A 17283-nucleotide genomic window follows, 5' to 3' on the forward strand; every position below is an offset into this window, starting at 1 on the left:
GCCTGACGGCACGAGTGGTCTCATCTAACCAGGGCTCAGACCTCAACCTGGAGAGCCTTGTTTTTATCGGAGCTACATTGTCTAAAACAGTTTGACAGGTTGAATACAAGCAGGATGACATGTTCTCAACATCTGAATTGCAGCTCTGATAATCTGGTAAAATGATGGTAGAGTTAAAAGCTGCAGAGAATTGAGCGGCCGTATGGGAGTTAATAGTGCGACTGCATAAAACAGGGGCTGGAGGTTTAACTGTGTGACATGGCCAGGGCTCCAGACTGCGACCATTTGGTCGCATTTTGCAACCAAAATTTGAGAGTGTGCGACTGAATTTTACATCCAGTCGCACATGTGCGACCAGTAAATTTGCCTCCCCCACCCTCCGTATTTTTTATACATTAAACGTGGAAGGGGCAAGTCAATGATCAATGAAATAATCAATGGGACGCGAGCGCACACGCACGCAAACACACACACAAACTCGCACACATACTCATGAGACAAGAGCACACACTCGCGTAAGTGGCTAAAATGCGTGCAGGGGGAGGGGCCTAGAGATAATCGAGCGCGCGTAAACATCTTTGGGGAGGAAACGGAGACAAATATCATCACAACCGGATATGTGCGTCTGAGCTATGAGTAAGCAGCAGCAGCAGCAGCGGCAGCCGGAATCCCCCCAACGCCACACGGGAACCGGCAAGGAACAACCGCCGCCCGGGCGACCAAGCCCGCCACCCAGGCCAGGGCCAGCAGGACCGCCGCAAGGCCCCCAGAGCCAGAGAGCAGGGAGGCACGGAGGGAGAGAGAGCGCCGCCCCAGCCCAACCAGGAGAGCAGCCCCCCCGCCGCGCCGGGAGAACCCAACGCAGGGCCCCACCGGAGAAGGACGCCCACAGCCCCAGACGAGCACCCCACCACCACCCAGGAGTTCCGGGCATCCCCCCGCCCCAACCCCAGGTACGAGCCAGGACCCCCCAAGGGAGACCCGCTCCGCACTCCAGGCAGCCATCCGCCCGGCCCACGGTTGGTCCAGGGAGGAGCGAGGCAGGGGCCCGCCGCCCCCGCCCAAGAGGGGGGAACCCCGGGGAAAAAAGAGGGCCCACATGGGGTGTTGTAAATATGGCCCGACCAGGCTCGGCCATAGTTGGAAATTTGGCGGGGCCCAGCGCTCAGGAGCAAGGACCAGAACCCACCCCCCAGGGACACGAACACTCCCGGCTCAGATGTAATGTGAACCCCCCCGCCGCGCGGAGAGAGCACCGCCGGGCCCAGGAAGCCGGCACCCCGGGGACACGGCCGCCGTCGCAAAGGGGCCCGTACCCCCCACCAGGGAAGAGGCAGGGGACAGATGGTCCTAGGTCCCACCTTCCTTGCAAAATGTGTGTGCGTGTATGTGTGTTTGAGAGGGTGTGTGTGTGCATGTGTGTGTGTTTATGTTGGAATGTATATATTGAGGGGGGAGGGGTGTGTGTGCTAAGGGGGGTGCAGTTAAAATTGGTGGGTAGGGCACTGAGGGGACATCTCCTGATTACTCACAGTGACGTCCCCTCACCCTCCCCACCAAGGGACCCTAAATGTCTAAGGTGTGGTTAAAATTGGCGGGTAGGGTGCTAGGAGGACATCCGCTGCTTGCTGGCAGTGATGTCCAAGCACCCCCCCTACCAAGGGCCCTACATGTCTAAGGTGCAAATAAAACCGAAAGAGGGGGGGCCCACTCCATACGGCAACCATAGGAGGAGGGCCACTGCCTAGTAAACCCCCCCCCCCCCCCCCCCCCCCCAAGGCTCATCACAGGCTAAGCCCCCCACCCCCTCACCCTATTATGAGGTTATATGAGGAAGGGGGTAAGTTGGGGACAGCTGGTAGACTGTCCCCCGGTGGTCAAACAGGAAATTGGAGTTGTCCTTACCATTCAATTTAGTTTTAATATTCCTCTCTCCCTCAGTATGATCTGTGTTATTATATATTTTATGATTATTTTAATGTCTTGTAATGTATGTAGCCTATTTTTAATCAATTGGTATTTTACATTGTTTCAATTTCTCACTTAACTACAAAAACCATAAGGACACATGTCCCATAATGCATTGTTTTGTAGTCATAGGGCAGCTTTCAGTCAGTTCAGTACTAAATTTCCAGCTGCGTTCGGTAGGTTGGGGCCTTGCTGCTCCCGCCCCTTCCTCCTGATATTTTTGTGATGATTGACAGGTGATGTTGGAGCAAAAACAAAAATATATGTCACACACCAGGTGATCTGAACAGCGTTGCGTCCACCTGGGTGATCTCAAACACGCTTATTGTGCGTCTTGGCTGCACTTATTTGGTGTCACCAAGATAAATTTCCATCAGTTTTTGAGCCTCTCTCTGATCTCAGGTATCTGTATCGATTGTTCTGATTTCCAGTGAACATCGCCCGTTCTTTTACAGTTTACCTTCTTCTGTCAGTTTACCTTGTTGTTGCATCTTCAAAAGTGCAGATTAAAATGTGACACTGAATTTGAAACAGCACATTGTAATTTCTGCATCTATTATTTAAGTATTTATTCATAATACAGTGGAAATTAGCAGATTTGGTTAGAATGCTGATTTACGGTACGCGCCCCTAAATTTTCTGGTTGTGCCTAGGGCTGTGACGATCACCGCATCACCGCACTTTTTTTTTTTTTTTTTTTACGTTTTGCATATGGTGCGTGTTTGGAACTATAATAAACACATTCATCTTTGCTGATAATTTCCTTTTTCTGCTAGTCCTGTGTTCAGACTTTCTTTCTTTCAGACTGTTGTCTCCTTTTCTCCCACCGCGCGTGCTCTCTGTGTCTGCCTTGGTGCTGCACGTGGCACCCTTTACAGCAGGGGTGGGCAATTCCAGGCCTCGAGGGCCGGTGTGTCTGCATGATTTCCAGATAGTCTTGCCCTACTCATGGCTGATTACCTGGTTCAGGTGTGTCCAGCCAATTAGAACATGCCAGAGCAGGGTATGCTGGAAAACATGCAGGAATGCGGCCCTCAGTGCCCACCTCTGCTTTACAGTTACACAAACAGGCGCGCGCTTTCAGAAGCACACATCCTTATTCTACAACAGAAGTTTCCATCTCGTGAGGAAATACGACAAATTTACTGCTTTCTAATTATTAATTTCCATTGTATTCATTTCAATTACAAGCTGCGTGCGTTCCTAAGTGCGCGACACGGCCGCCCACCGGAGGATTTTGTGTTGGGGGGGTGGGGGGGGGGGGGTGTAACTGTCCTCCTTCAATCCGTAACACCAAACATGAACGCGCACTGTTAGATTTCCATGAAAATCACTACATGTTTTGTTTGGGAACTATTTTTTGCAGCGTAACGTTACGTTACGTGTCTGTATAAACAAAGGCGGAGCCTCCTGCCCCGTGTTCTTCATGGGTGTCAGGCTTCACGGCTACCGGAAAGGTGACAGCAACTGCAGTCTGTTTATTACTGGGCAATAAATAATATTCTGAGAAGATGTCTGTACCAGAGAGCACTGGTGAAACTTGCGTGCAGCTCCAGAGCGGTCCGCTGCAGAAGAATCAACACGCACCCCCAACACACGTGTGCGCACCTTCCTACTATAACTACACAAGACGCTCCGCGTTCACACACACAGTCAATCTACAACACCTATAGTTAGTTCACAAGTTAGATATGTAGTTGTTAGTTGTTGTCATTTGTTGTCATTGTTAACAAAGAATAGTACGTTGTAACTGTATTTATTTCCGATGCGGCCGCCGGGGGATTTTGTGTTTTTTTTTTTTTTGGGGGGGGGGGGGCTGCGCGCCCTGGTGGTTCATCACCACGGTGATGAAAAATTCGACACCATCACAGCTCTAGTTGTGCCCCTAAAATTTTCAGTTGGGGGCCACTGTGCTCCTAGTGAAAAAAGTTAGTCTGGAGCCCTGATGGCAGCTGCACATTAAACAAAACAGGCATGTGGTCAGAAAACACAGCATCACAGATTTCAAGGTCAAAAGTTGTTAAGCCATGGGTTAAAATTAAGTCAAGTGTGTGACCATGTTCTTGCGTGGGGCAGACACAAGTTGAACAAGATTAAAATAGTTGATAAGTTTCAAAAAGTCTCTGGCCAGTGATTTATCAGGACAGCAGACATGAATATTAAAATCCCCAAATATCAAAATTCTGTCATATTTTGGCATTATTCCAGCCAAGAACCCAGCGAAATCATCAATGAAGTCCTTATTGTATTTTGGCAATAAGGGAATGGGGAGGGGAGGGAATCTGCAGCGAGACTGAAGGAGAACAGGAAATTGAAGTTCAATTCAGTTCAATTTAGTTTTAATATTCCTTTTGATGCTAAAATTTTATTATGTTCCAATCTTAAAGAGTAAATTTTGATGCAATTTGGGACAGGGATTACTGAAGTAATTCCTTTGTAAGTTTTTTATTTTTATTTCTGAGTTTTTGGTTATCCTTTTGGGATTTTGAGCTGGTAAAATTAATTATTTGGCCCCTAGTGAAGGCTTTGAATGCTTCCCATCTAATAGAGGCACTTGTTTCAGATACATTGAAAATGAAATAATCATCGATTTGGGTTTCCAGATATACCATTAAGTCTGGATCCTTTAGCCATTTTTGTTGGAACTTCCATTTAGGTGGATCTCTTACTAGACCTGGATCTACAGGGCTCCAGACTAAATTTTTTCACTAGGAGCACAGTGGCCCCTAACTGAAAATTTTAGGGGCGCAACCAGAAAATTTAGGGGCGCATACCGTAAATCAACATGCTAACCAAATCTACTAATTTCCACTGTATTACTAATAAATACTTTAATAATAGATGCAGAAATTACAATGTGCTGTTTCAAATTCAGTGTCACATTTTATTCTTCACTTTTGAAGATGCAACAAGAAGGTAAACTGACAGCAACATCGCTGTCATGACAGTACAAATGAGTAAAGAAAACAGATGGGAATTTATCTTTGTGACACCAAATAGGTGCAGCCAAGATGCACAATAAGCGTGTTTGAGATCACCCAGGTGAACTCAACGCTGCGCAGATCACCTGGTGTGAGCCATATATTTTTGTTTTTGCTCCAACATCAACTGTCAATCATCGTTGGTCTCCCCAACGATCCAGGCGAGGTGCCGGTTCATCTCAAACACGTCTATCGTTGCATTTTCCCCACGTATTTTCAGTGAGTCTAAAACTAATGTTGTTTTTGCCCGCATGTGTTTAAAGTTCAAGCCCCGTTAGCTGTCACGCATGTAGGTGTGGGACATTTATTCTCCTCAGCTGACCCGACTCCCGCGGGAGCGGTGTGCTGCCTTAACGGCCGTGCATAACCGTTTGATGCGCCGCCGTAACCAAAACCTAAACCTTCCTCCGGTTCTGTGCGGCCCAGAGAAAAGTTCAGCACGGACTGCATGTATTTAGAAAATTACGAGCGAATAAATACGTTCTAAAGGAAAGTAAGGAACTCCTTAATGTGGTCCGGGGAGGGAGCTGTCAAACCCTGTCATTGTCACGCCCCCAAGAGTCATATACCCCACTGTGATTGGTTGCTTTGTCAGCTCCGCGCACGACAATGAAAAAGTGTCATTCATACAAACTGGCGTTCTGCAGTAACATTAAACCTTCATATTAAGGCGGGGACCGCAAAATATCATCTTGGGGGCCGCAAATAGCCTGCGGGCCGCGAGTTTGAGACCCCTGCTGTACACTCTGGCACTGGTACACTAGCCGCAGGTCGGAAGAACGAATCAATAGTTCGCTTACCCATAGTTCAGACGCACATATCAGGTTGTGATGTTTGTCTGAGTTTCCTTCCCACAGATGTTTACGCGCACTCGATTATCTCTAGGCCCCGCCCCCTCCACGCATTTTAGCCACTCACAGTGGCTGTCCCTATTCTTCTCACACGCAGTGGCCGCCTCACAGATGGGCATCACGCGAGTGTGTGCTCGCGTTTCATGAGTATGTGCGCGAGTGTGTGTGTCTGCCTGCATGTGGGCTTGCGTCTCATTGATTATTTCATTGATCATTGACGTGCCCCTTCCACGTTTAATGTATAAAAAATACGAAGGGTGGGGGAGGCAAATTTACTGGTCGCGCATGTGCGACTGGATGTAAAATTCAGTCGCACACTCTCAAATTTTGGTCGCAAAATGCGACCAATTGCTCGCAGTCTGGAGCCCTGATCTATGTAAACCAAATTGTTTGGGGCATGGTCTAAAATTGCAATGTTGTCATAATTACAGTCTTAGATTTTATATTGTATGCTCGCTGATAAAAAAAAAAATCTATACGAGAGTAATAGTTTTGTGCATTGGAAAAGCAAGAGTAAGTTCTACCATCTGGGTTTCTTTCTCTCTTCATATCCTTTAGATTCAGTTCTTTGGTAAACTGCAGCAGAGTTTCTCTACTTTTAAAATGGGATTTATCTATGTCTGATGATGTATCCAAAGCAGGATTGAGGGTGCATGGTTGAAATCGCCAGCTAGGAAATAGTGGCTCTTGAGTGTACCGAGTTCACAGAAAAAGTTGTTAAAGAAATTCGGTTCATCCTTATTTGGTGCATAAATATTAACCAAAATTAACAACTCAGAGAAAAGTGTACCTTGGATGACCTTCCCATTTTATTTGCTGTTACCTTATGAGTATTAAAGGGGATGGAACTATGTATTAAGGTCATCACCCCCCTTGCCTGAGAGGTAAATGGTGCTGAAAACACATCTCCTCTCCACCTTTTCTTTATCTTTAGTTCTTCATTAACCGAATGGTGAGTTTCTTGGAGAAAGATTATTTTGGACAGCATTTTCTTTAGCCTTCCAATGACTTGTTTTATTTTCTTTAGCGTGGACAGCCCATGAGTTCCACAAAGTACCGTAATTTCCGGACTATAAGCCGCTACTTTTTTCCTGCGCTTACAGCCGTGCGGCTTATTCAGTGACGCGGCTAATTTATGGATTTAATTGGCGGCCGCCGTGTACGTATTTTCGGACACGGTGAATAGTTTGGATTCTCTGACACCAAACACAAGTCATTTGTTTTTTCAACACACCTCTAAGCAGCCAAACAGCATGGACCTCACTTCAGGTCTTAGACACTTCAGTCATGGTTCCACAAAACGAAACACGCATGCCTGGCCGCATCCCAGAATCCTATGGTGCCATTAGACCCAACGTGCACGTGATCGCCGCTACAATATGATGCAGCTTTCAAGTTAAAAGCAATTAAAAGCAGCGTGAAAAAATCCACCATCACCAACGGGTTTGGAAAAGCCGGTCAGCTGCGTGACGGAGAGAACAGCGCATTTGGGAATAACATCAGCCTTTATTTTGTCGGGACACGACTGGAAACAGAAATTGACGTGATCGTTTTAACGGTTATTAAGGACTGAGCGGAGTTTTGCATTGAAACGCTCACAGCCTCCGTGTGAGCTGGAGACTGCGTGTCGTGTGAGCTGCGGGGCCGATGGCAGTCTGAAGGCTCCCACACGTAACAACGCATCCGCCCCTCATACACAAAACGTACAGTATTAAGTCCGATTGCTCTGCACAGAAACGATTTGCTCCGTCCACCGGCGCAATGGGGACGAAGCGCTTCTCCTTGAAGCCGCCCTGGCCAGAGCTGTCGGAGTAGATAGGAAGGGGAGACAAGGAGCGCGCGGGAGCGCAGAGGCGTCCGCGGACCAACAGTGTTTGTTGTGGAAGGAAACTTCTGACCCACGCGCCGCGAGGAGGCGCGCGTATCGCGCTGAGGCGGGCGCTTTTCAGTCGTCGCTGCTTTATTTTACTAGCCCTGTTACTCCCATAACGCTGCCGCGACACAAGCGGAAGGAGAGCTTTTCCTTTTCACCCCTCCATGCACTGCTGCTACTTGCTCATTCTTAAACACGTACAACAGTGTGGTGAGCCGGGCGTTGGCCCCGCCTTTAGCCCCTAAGACTCATGGGAAATGGGGAATCGCGGATGTAAATTTCCTCATCATAACTGAGGGATGTAATGTTGATTATATGGTTACTGTTTGTAATTTTATGTATGATACCTAGATTGTCAATAAGTTAAAAAAAAAAAAAAAAAAAAAAAAACATAACTAAGGAACTTGTGAACAGAATAGAGGTCCATACTGTTTGGCAGATGCAGATATACTCAAATACACGAGCCTGAGGCAAAATTGACTCCACCCACTGTGTGTTAATAAATCACACTTGCTCTATGAGTCAGGACGTGATCCGTCAGGATGACAATGTTGCCAAATTCATGCGGCTTTTACTCCGACGCGGTTTGTGTATGAATAAAATTAGATAAACACGTGTAAATAGGTGGATGCGGCTAGTAATCGGGTGCGCTTTGTAGTCCGGAATTTACGGTAATTTTAATTTCTGAAACACTGGACATGGTGATTGGTTACAAATTTCTCTCTTGGACAAGTATAGATTTTCACCTTCAAACAGAGAAAAATTCAAACGTGTCTCTGATGCTTTGAACTGCATCAACATCTGAACTATCTCCCCTTAGCTTTGGAGCCAATTTTCCTCCACCCAATGTCTCACTGTGAAAGTGTTATGGATCATTCCACACTTAATGAGTGACCCAGATTTCACCATGAAGTGATACATTTAGTTATTTATTTTTTTAAGTGGACATAGTTCAGTTTTTACTCATCATGGAGGTTGACTCACTGTGATCCAGGTTTTCAGGTGTAACGGTCTTTTTTTTATTTAATTTTTTTTTACATTGCTCACAGTTATCCCGTGCTGTCCTTCTCTCGGATCCCACGTATGAAGTTTTCTGCTTCCTTCGGTTTTCCAAACACGTGTTTTATTCTTGAAGGTAACCAGAAGCTTGGCTGGAAACGTCATGCCATGTCTTATTCCCATGTCACGCAGTTGTCTTCTCACAGGGTCGAACTCTTTCTCCTTTTAATGTAATTCGGCTGCTATATCCGGATAGAACCGAACCGGGTTCTCCTTGACTAGAATTTCCTTTTTAGCTTTCACTGCTTTTATCACCAGTGCCTTGTCTCTGTCGCTGAGGAATTTCATGATGAGTGTTATTGGACGCGTGTCGGGATCAGATCTTGGGTCAACACGGTGAGCCCTCTCCAGGAACCGCTTCGATCTGAGCGTGGGAATGTCCAGTGCCTCTGGAGCCATGTCTCCAGGAAAGAACACGCGTCGCTTCCCTCCACTTTTTCGGGTAGATTTACCAGCCTCAAATTGGCTCTCCTGGATCTGCTTTCCAGATCTATGATCTTGCTCTCCATAGTTCATGCTTGGTTTTCGAGACATGAAACTTTAACCTGGAGGCTCGTCACCGTGTCTTCAGTGGCAGAGACGCACGTCTCCGCGTTCACAATCCGCTCCATGCATTCTCCACCTCGCTTCTCATCTCTTTGATTGCGGCTAAAACTCCATCAAATTTGTTGAAACGTCCGCTTGATAGCTTCTAAAATTGTAGCTTCATTAAGATCTTTGGCACTTGTCAGGCAATCGACATCATTGCCAGCGTTAGCACCACTGCCATCGTGGCTTCCATGTTAGCATCGCCATCCTGGTTCTTTTTGAACCCGAAGACAATCTTCCCTTGTGAGGGTTTTTACGGCCTTTGTTTGATTTTCCATGTCCAGCCGACATAATCAGAGTTTTAGCAGGGTTACTGTAAATGAAAGTTTGTTAAATGAGTTGTTTGCAGGAGTTTAGCTTAAATTTGTGCAAGAGGAAGGTGAGCGTCCGCCTCACTAGGGTGCTGCCATGCCAGAAGTCCGTGAATTATTTTATGCTGAGTAGGGTTGGGCGATGTACCTTAAATTGGCAGTTGACGATGTTTGCAGTAAACCATCTATTTTTAATTTTTCGTTATTATTCGAATTATTATTCGTTATTTTACTTTATTACTTCATTTATTTTATTTCCCAACTAATTACTCAACCGTGATGATCCAGTATAAACTGAGGGAAGTGACTTTAACAAAAATAAATTTCAACCCTAATACTGAGTTTCTCTTAGTCTGTTGCACGTGAGCATGGATTTAATCAAGCGGAGTGCTGTTTGCCAATCATCTTCTATATATTGAGAGTCCAAGTCTATTTCCCAATATCTGGAAGGAGGCATGTGCCTAAAGAGTTAAGGAGAGATCCCTCAAGAACTTTTCTACATCATTAACAGCGGAGGTGGAAATAACATTAGAAAAAATAAAATGTCTCAGTTGGAGATATGCAAAAAATGTTTTTGAGGAACATGAAATGTGGTTTGTAGTTGTTAAAAGGACATAACAGTGTCGTCTTTAATTAAATCGACAATTACATAAATCCCTAAATTATGCCAGGAGGAGAACACAGATGGGCCCACACCAGCAGGAAAATCCGGATTTTGAGTTATTGGGGAAAGCAAAGACTTAATTTTTGTCTTTCCCAAGTGTTTCAATACATCACACCAAACTCTAATACCATTATACATAATACGATTTTTTCTAATTGTTAGTGGGATTTTGGCCACATCACAGGTGATCAATCCCCAGGGAGAATGAGGAGAGCATGCCCATGCGTCAATGCAGTTCTCCCTCTTTAGATATGTATGTTGCCACAGCCAGTAATGATGGGCGTGGCAGGCCCAGTTATAGAAAATTATATTTGGTACGGAGAGACCACCCATATCGGGATGCAACTGCAAAATCTTAAGTTTCTGTCTTGGCTTCTTCCCGAGCCATATAAAGTTGGTAAATACCTTTTTCAGATTTCTGTTAGTTTTCTTTGATGTATATAGAGGGAGCTTCTGCAGAGGATACAAGAGACGTGGCAGAACATTCATTTTATTAAAACTAATTCAACCCAACATCGACAGCAGGAGTTTATGCCATCGCTGTAGATCCTTCTTTATCTGTGTGCAGAAGGGGGAGAAGTCAGTTTCAACATGTCATTCAGGTCTGGGGACATTGTCACACTGAGACACAGCAAACCACCAACAGTCCATTTGAATGGGAAATCATTGGGAACATCAGCCTTAGTCAGGCCTCCCAATGGCATAGCTTCTGATTTGGCAAAATTATTTTTGTAACCAGATATAGAACTAAATTTGTTAAAGGCTTAAAGAATAGTGGGAATTGATTAAGTAATGTTTGGAAAAGAATGATGTCATCAGCATACAAAGCAATCTTATGCTCCATGTTTTCCAGCGATATTCCCTTAACCTCAGCTTGCATGCTTATAGTTTCAGCTACCTGCTTTTGCATGCGTATAGTTTCAGAGTCCTGCTTTTATCACCGGTTCAAGACAGATCATCACAGACTCCAGCATTTCTCCACCAAACTGCCAAATGTTCAGTTCAGCTTTTATTCCACACAGAGATGGTCGTTTGTGTTTGACTGTCACGTGCAGAACTCATTCATGCTCAACAGATGAGCCTCTCCAGGGCTCCAGACTAACTTTTTTCACTAGGAGCACAGTGGCCCCCAACTGAAAATTTTAGGGGCACAATCAGAAAATTTAGGGGCGCATACCGTAAATCAACATGCTAAACAAATCTACTAATTTCCACTGTATTACTAATAAATACTTTAATAATAGATGCAGAGATTACAATGTGCTGTTTCAAATTTAGTGTCACATTTTTATCTGCACTTTTGAAGATGCAACAAGAAGGTAAACTGACAGAAGCATCGCTGTCATGACAGTACAAGTAAGTAAAGAAAACAGATGGAAATGTATGTTGGTGACACCAAATAAGTGCAGCCAAGATGCACAATAAGCGTGTTTGAGATCACTCAGGTGGACGCAACGCTGTACAGATTACCTGGTGTGTAACATATATTTTTGTTTTTGCTCCAACATCAACTGTCAATCAAAACAAAAATATCACGAGAAAGGGGTGGGAGCAAGGCCCCAACCTACCCGAACACAGCTGAAAATTTAGTACTGCACTGACTGAAAGCTGCCCTGATGACTACAAAAAAATGCATTATGGGACATGTGTCCTGATGGTTTTTGTAGTTCAGTGATCAATCAAAATAATTTAAAATACCAATTGATTAAAAAAGGCTACATACATTACAAGACATTAAAATAATCATAAAATATATAATAACACAGATCATACTGAGGGAGAGAGGAATATTAAAACTAAATTGAATGGTAAGGACAACTCCAATTTCCTGTTGTCCTTCAGTCTCGCTGCAGATTCGCCTTCATCTCACCCTCCACCCCACCACCCCCCTGCCTGGTCTCCCCAACGATCCAGGCGCGACGCTGGATCATCTTAAACACGTCTATCGTTGCATTTTCCCCAACGTGTTTTCAGTGTGTCTAAGACTAAATCTTGTCACTCGCACATATTTAATGTTCAAGCCCCGTTAGCTGTCACGCATGTAGGTGTGGGACATTTATTCTCCTCAGCTGACCCGACTCCCGCGGGAGCGGCAAACTGCCGTAACACTACAGCCGCGCATAAACCGTTTGTGGTCAGGGGTGATACGCCGCCGCGCGCTTAACCGTAACCAAAACCCTAAACCTTCCTCCGGGTCTGTGCGACCCAGAGAAAAGTTCAGCACGGACTGCATGTATTTAGAAAATTACGAGCGAATAAATACGTTCTGAAGGAAAGTAAGGAATTCCTTAATGTGGTCCGGGGAGGGGGCTGTCAGGTTTCCTGTTTTCAAGCCCGGTCATTGTCACGCCCCCAAGAGTCATATACCCCACTGTGATTGGTTGGTCAGCTCCGTGCACGACGATGAAAAAGTGTCATTCATACAAACTGGCGGGCCGCATTAAAATTGAACTTTTTCATATTAAGGCGGGGGCCGCAAAATATCATCTTGGGGGCCGCGGGTTTGAGACCCCTGCTGTAGACTCTGGCACTGGTACACTAGCCGCAGGTCGGAAGAACGAATCAATAATTCGCTTACCCATAGCTCAGACGCACATATCAGTTTGTGATGATATTTGTCTCCGTTTCCTTCCCACAGATGTTTACGCGCGTTCGATTATCTCTAGGCCCCTCCTCCTCCACGCATTTTAGCCACTCACAGTGGCTTTCCCTATTCCTCTATCACGCGAGTGTGTGCTCGCGTTTCATGAATATGTGCACGAGTGTGTGTGTGTGTGTCTGCCTGCGTGCGTGTGCGCTCGCCTCTCATTGATTATTTCATTGATCATTGACGTGCCCCTTCCACGTTTAATGTATAAAAAATACGGGGGGTGGGGGAGGCAAATTTACTAGTCGCACATGTGCGACTGGATGTAAAATTTAGTCGCACACTCTCAAATTTTGGTCGCAGTCTGGAGCCCTGCCCTCCTCCGGACTGTGGTGGAATGGACTGTGATGTAAAGGCTGTGGCATCTGCCGCCCCTGCCACCGTTTTTAATAATTTCAATCCTGTAAATAACAGCTGTAGCCATGAGAGTTTCAACCCATTTTCTTTATTCTCGTGTTTATTTCCGAGTTGAATGTATACAAATCAGAGTGTGTATCTAGTTTTGTGTGTTTTCCTCAGGACCAGATGGACAGGAACCGCTTTTCGGTCTACTGGAAGCAGGTCGGACCCATCGTGTTCGGCTCCTTCTGCCTCTTCATCTTTGACATGTGTGAGAGGTGAGGGAGGAGCTTTGCAGTGTGAAGACTTGCTGGTTATGTGTTGTTTTGTGTTGTCATTTTTCTCAAACACATCTTGGTATGTTTGTGTCATCAGAGGAGTCCAGCTGACGAACCCTTTCTACAGCATCTGGGCCTCTGACGTAGGAACCGAGCTGGCTGTATCCTTCCTGAGCATTTAGCAGCAGAGGCTGACGGACGTCCCTGAACGCCGCTCTCTTCGGACAAATCCAAGTTCCCCCTCCGGCTTCTCCCTGCCCCGACGTTTGGCCCTCCAAGCGGCAAGATAAGGAAAAAGATCGTCAGACGTTAATACCACTCGATGACTTCATCAATTGTCACGGTCCTTTACGTTAGCACTTAGCTGCCAGCACTCGTAAAATACAGAACAACATCGGTTTTATAACTGTAAAATGTCCTTACTTAGATTCAAATGTAAACTTCTGTGAATCAGAGCACACACGCCTGAAGAAAAGAGTCTGTCCTCCACGCCACAGCGCGACGCGGATCATCCTACCGGCAGAGGGATAGCCAGCTCTAAGTCACTACGGCTCCTCCTTAACCCTTGTGCTATCCTAGGCACTTTACCATTGGGAGTTGGGTCATCTAGACCCACTAGACAGTGCTCTGAACCTTTTTTCTTCAATGATTTGTGATCTTCACTGGTGTCCATGGATTACATGAAATCTTTCCACCTTTATCCACCTTTGTCATGGTAGGGAGAACACGTCAATGTAAGGGTGGGGTCATCTAAGATAGCACAAGGGTTATAAAAACAAGGTGGGACTCCAAATGTCCCTACAGCTGGAGCAATAGGGAGGAACCAGAGGGGTGTGGGGGTGTATTTGGATCAGTCCTCTTTTCAGAAGCTGCATTTCATTTCCACCGTGCTGACGGCATGAGTCTGGTTCTTCTGGAGCGATAAAAACATCTAGAGACGGAGCACCTGATTGGGCGTCTCTGGTTTTGGTTTCATCTGTTCAGTTGGACTCTTGTAGCTGTCACCAGCTGTGTTTCCATTGACTATGAAACGGTTCAAATTGGATTTGTGATCATAAATTCTCCTAATGTAAACACGACAATTTTGAAAAACTCTCATTTATGGAAAATACGTTTTTGTGCTTGGAGGAGGTGGTTTTTTTGAGCCGTATTGAAATTGACATATTTCTCCAAACTGCAATAAAAACACTTTTTTTAATAAATGAGTCATGTGACCAACAACCATTTGGTGATGCGCTTCTTGGTAGGAACTGGCGGCCTTGAGCGCTGCTCAGTGGCGTCACCAGAGGTCCCACACCGTCACACGGCTCATCAAAAGCTGAGCGTGTCATGTGGAATTGTTGGATCCTCTGGAAAATCATCAGCCACCATTTCCCAAAATGGCTTCATCCGTAGCCCCTCCCACATTTAAGGAGCTTGTTGCTCCACTGCCATTTCTCCACGCCGACGTCTCCTGTGATTGATGATTAGCGCTAGTGGCGTGGCAGAAATGTGAATGGATCTGCTGTCAAAGTATTGATCACATCCATCACAGTGTTTCTGAATGACTTGTGGCGCCAGTTGGTTTGTGTTTATTCCATAATTTGGATTCAATACAAACAGTGAAATTGTGTTTTTTGACATTTCTAGAGTTCCAATAAAGTTTTGCCCGTGAGTGATGGAAACACAGCTCCTGACAGTAGATGCAGACGTCAGAAACATTTCTCAGGCTGATCCTCCTGACTGTCGGTTTCCCTGACTGGGACTTTCTCAGATGGCTTTCATCATTGTGGCCGGGATCTGTGCCTGTCTGTACTTCCTCTTCCTCTGTTTCATGGTCTACCAAGTCTTCAGAAACATCAGCGGTAAAAGGACGTCCCTGCCGGCCATGTCAAAAGCCAGGCGGCTGCACTACGAGGTGGACCTTTTTTCCGTTTTCTGACCCGTTTAGATGCATCTGGAAAGCAGTGACTCCATTTCTGTCTGTTCTCTTTCCAGGGTTTAATTTTCCGGTTTAAATTCCTCATGTTGGTCACTCTTGCCTGTGCTGCCATGACTGTCATCTTCTTCATCATCAGCCAGGTGGCTCTTCATCATTACTCGGTTTAACTTTTACCAGGGTGACGGCTCAGAGGTTGCAACCAAAAAACCCTCAACATGACTGTGTTGTGTGTGTGTGTGTGTGTGTGTGTCTGCGCAGGTGAACGAAGGTCACTGGCACTGGGGGGACTACACTGTGCAGGTGAACAGCGCCTTCTTCACGGGCATCTACGGCATGTGGAACCTGTACGTCTTCGCCATCATGTTCCTCTACGCCCCGTCCCACAAACGCTATGGAGACGAGCAGTCGAGTGGTCAGTGCATCGCCGGTAACGACACATCACGACGTCACAGGAGCTCTTTTTGCAGGGTCCTCTGCTGTGTGCCTGACCCAGTGTTGGGTTCTGGGTCTGCCTTCACAGGAAAGATGTTTGTTTCTGCTCTTGGCAGCCGTCACGTCTGAAAGCGTGTTCTGCGTGTTATTCAGAGTTTGAGGAGGGGTGGGAGTGAGAAGCAGGCGGGTTCCCAGGGGAAAAGGTCTCTTTGGCTTAGAGCGAGGTTCTATTAGACTCCAGGCTCCTTCCAGAAAGGAGGAGGGGGCTTAGGAGAAGAGGGAGGTCATGAAATCCATCCGTCTCCAGAAAACAGGTTTAAGGTTCTGGAAGCGGTCCATGGAGTCCGGCCTGTTTGAGCTAGATCTGTGTTCCCAAACTGACAGCACTTGATTTCTGTCAGTGAAGATAATTCAAACCCCTCGTTTGAAATGAGGTTTTGAGCCGGCGCTCGTTTCTGACCTGTGTGTGCAGGTGACGCGGGGGCAAACAGCGGGGAGGACATCCAGCTGACCACGACGATCACCCACTTGGACGGTCCCACCGAGATATACAAGATGACTGGCAAAGAGGCCCAGGAGTAACTTCTGCCTGTTGCTTCTGCGCCGTCTGTGGGGTGAATCGGTGTTGGATCTCACATCCACTTGGTCCACCTGCATGCACCTTCTGCCACTGCTGCGCTGAAACCCGAGCTTGTTCACACCACCCTGCTCCCAAATCTGTCACGTCTGGAAAGACGTGCAGCCACTGCCCCACAGCTGCTGTCAGCCCTCCTCTCCCGTGTGTGACTCAGTTGTCAGATTTGCGTAAACTCAATTGTGTTTGGTAACGTTGTGCAGTCCCTCCGATCACCAGGCCAGATACTAAGAAGCTGGTTGGGAAGATTCCCTGGGAGAGGGCCTGCGTTGGGTGGGTGTGGGGTACAGTGGTCTCCATGCTTCCTGTCCTTGGGTTCGAGTCCAAACTGAAAACAGACAGACTTCTTTGTGGTTTTATTGTCATTTTATTCTGGTTCTGAGGACTTATCAGACACGCCAATCAAAAGCTAGTGACGTAGTGCTGTTCAGGTACCTTTCTGTCCTTCATGTCTCCTGTACAGACACATAGCCACCTGGATATTCATCATGTTACAACGTACTGCAGATACTATTCTATTTTTTATTATAAGTGCTTATTTACACCTTAACAAAATGTATCAAACCAAGCTGACTGTAGCCTAGAAAAGGTTTTAGTTTGTTTTTTTTTACTTTGTAAGGTAATTTAAATAAAACTTTTACTTAACATGCTTGTGTGTTTTACTTGGAGGATACGAACCGATTCATGAGCATTTTCAAAGTAAAAGACAGTAATTGTGTTGTGTTGTATGAATGTTC

The 17283-nt window shown here is 46.0% G+C and overlaps 1 protein-coding gene across 2 annotated transcripts in view; it reads left to right on the forward strand.

The window, feature by feature from the left end:
• The window catches only part of wls (wntless Wnt ligand secretion mediator), a 39352-nt gene extending 22159 nt beyond the window's left edge, over positions 1 to 17193 (forward strand). Inside the window, exons 7-12 of one of the 2 annotated variants that reach the window (XM_011486137.3) lie at positions 13462 to 13559; positions 13657 to 13720; positions 15313 to 15456; positions 15537 to 15620; positions 15739 to 15907; positions 16385 to 17193. In XM_011486137.3, coding sequence (XP_011484439.1) covers positions 13462 to 13559; positions 13657 to 13720; positions 15313 to 15456; positions 15537 to 15620; positions 15739 to 15907; positions 16385 to 16494 — 669 coding nt within the window. In that variant the 3' untranslated portion in view covers positions 16495 to 17193. The remainder of the gene's footprint in view (positions 1 to 13461; positions 13560 to 13656; positions 13721 to 15312; positions 15457 to 15536; positions 15621 to 15738; positions 15908 to 16384) is intronic. The other variant, XM_004078653.4, reaches the window with a different exon arrangement.
• The last annotated feature ends 90 nt before the right edge of the window (positions 17194 to 17283 follow it).

Source organism: Oryzias latipes, chromosome 17 (assembly GCF_002234675.1).
Source record: "Oryzias latipes chromosome 17, ASM223467v1".
NCBI lineage: Eukaryota > Metazoa > Chordata > Actinopteri > Beloniformes > Adrianichthyidae > Oryzias > Oryzias latipes.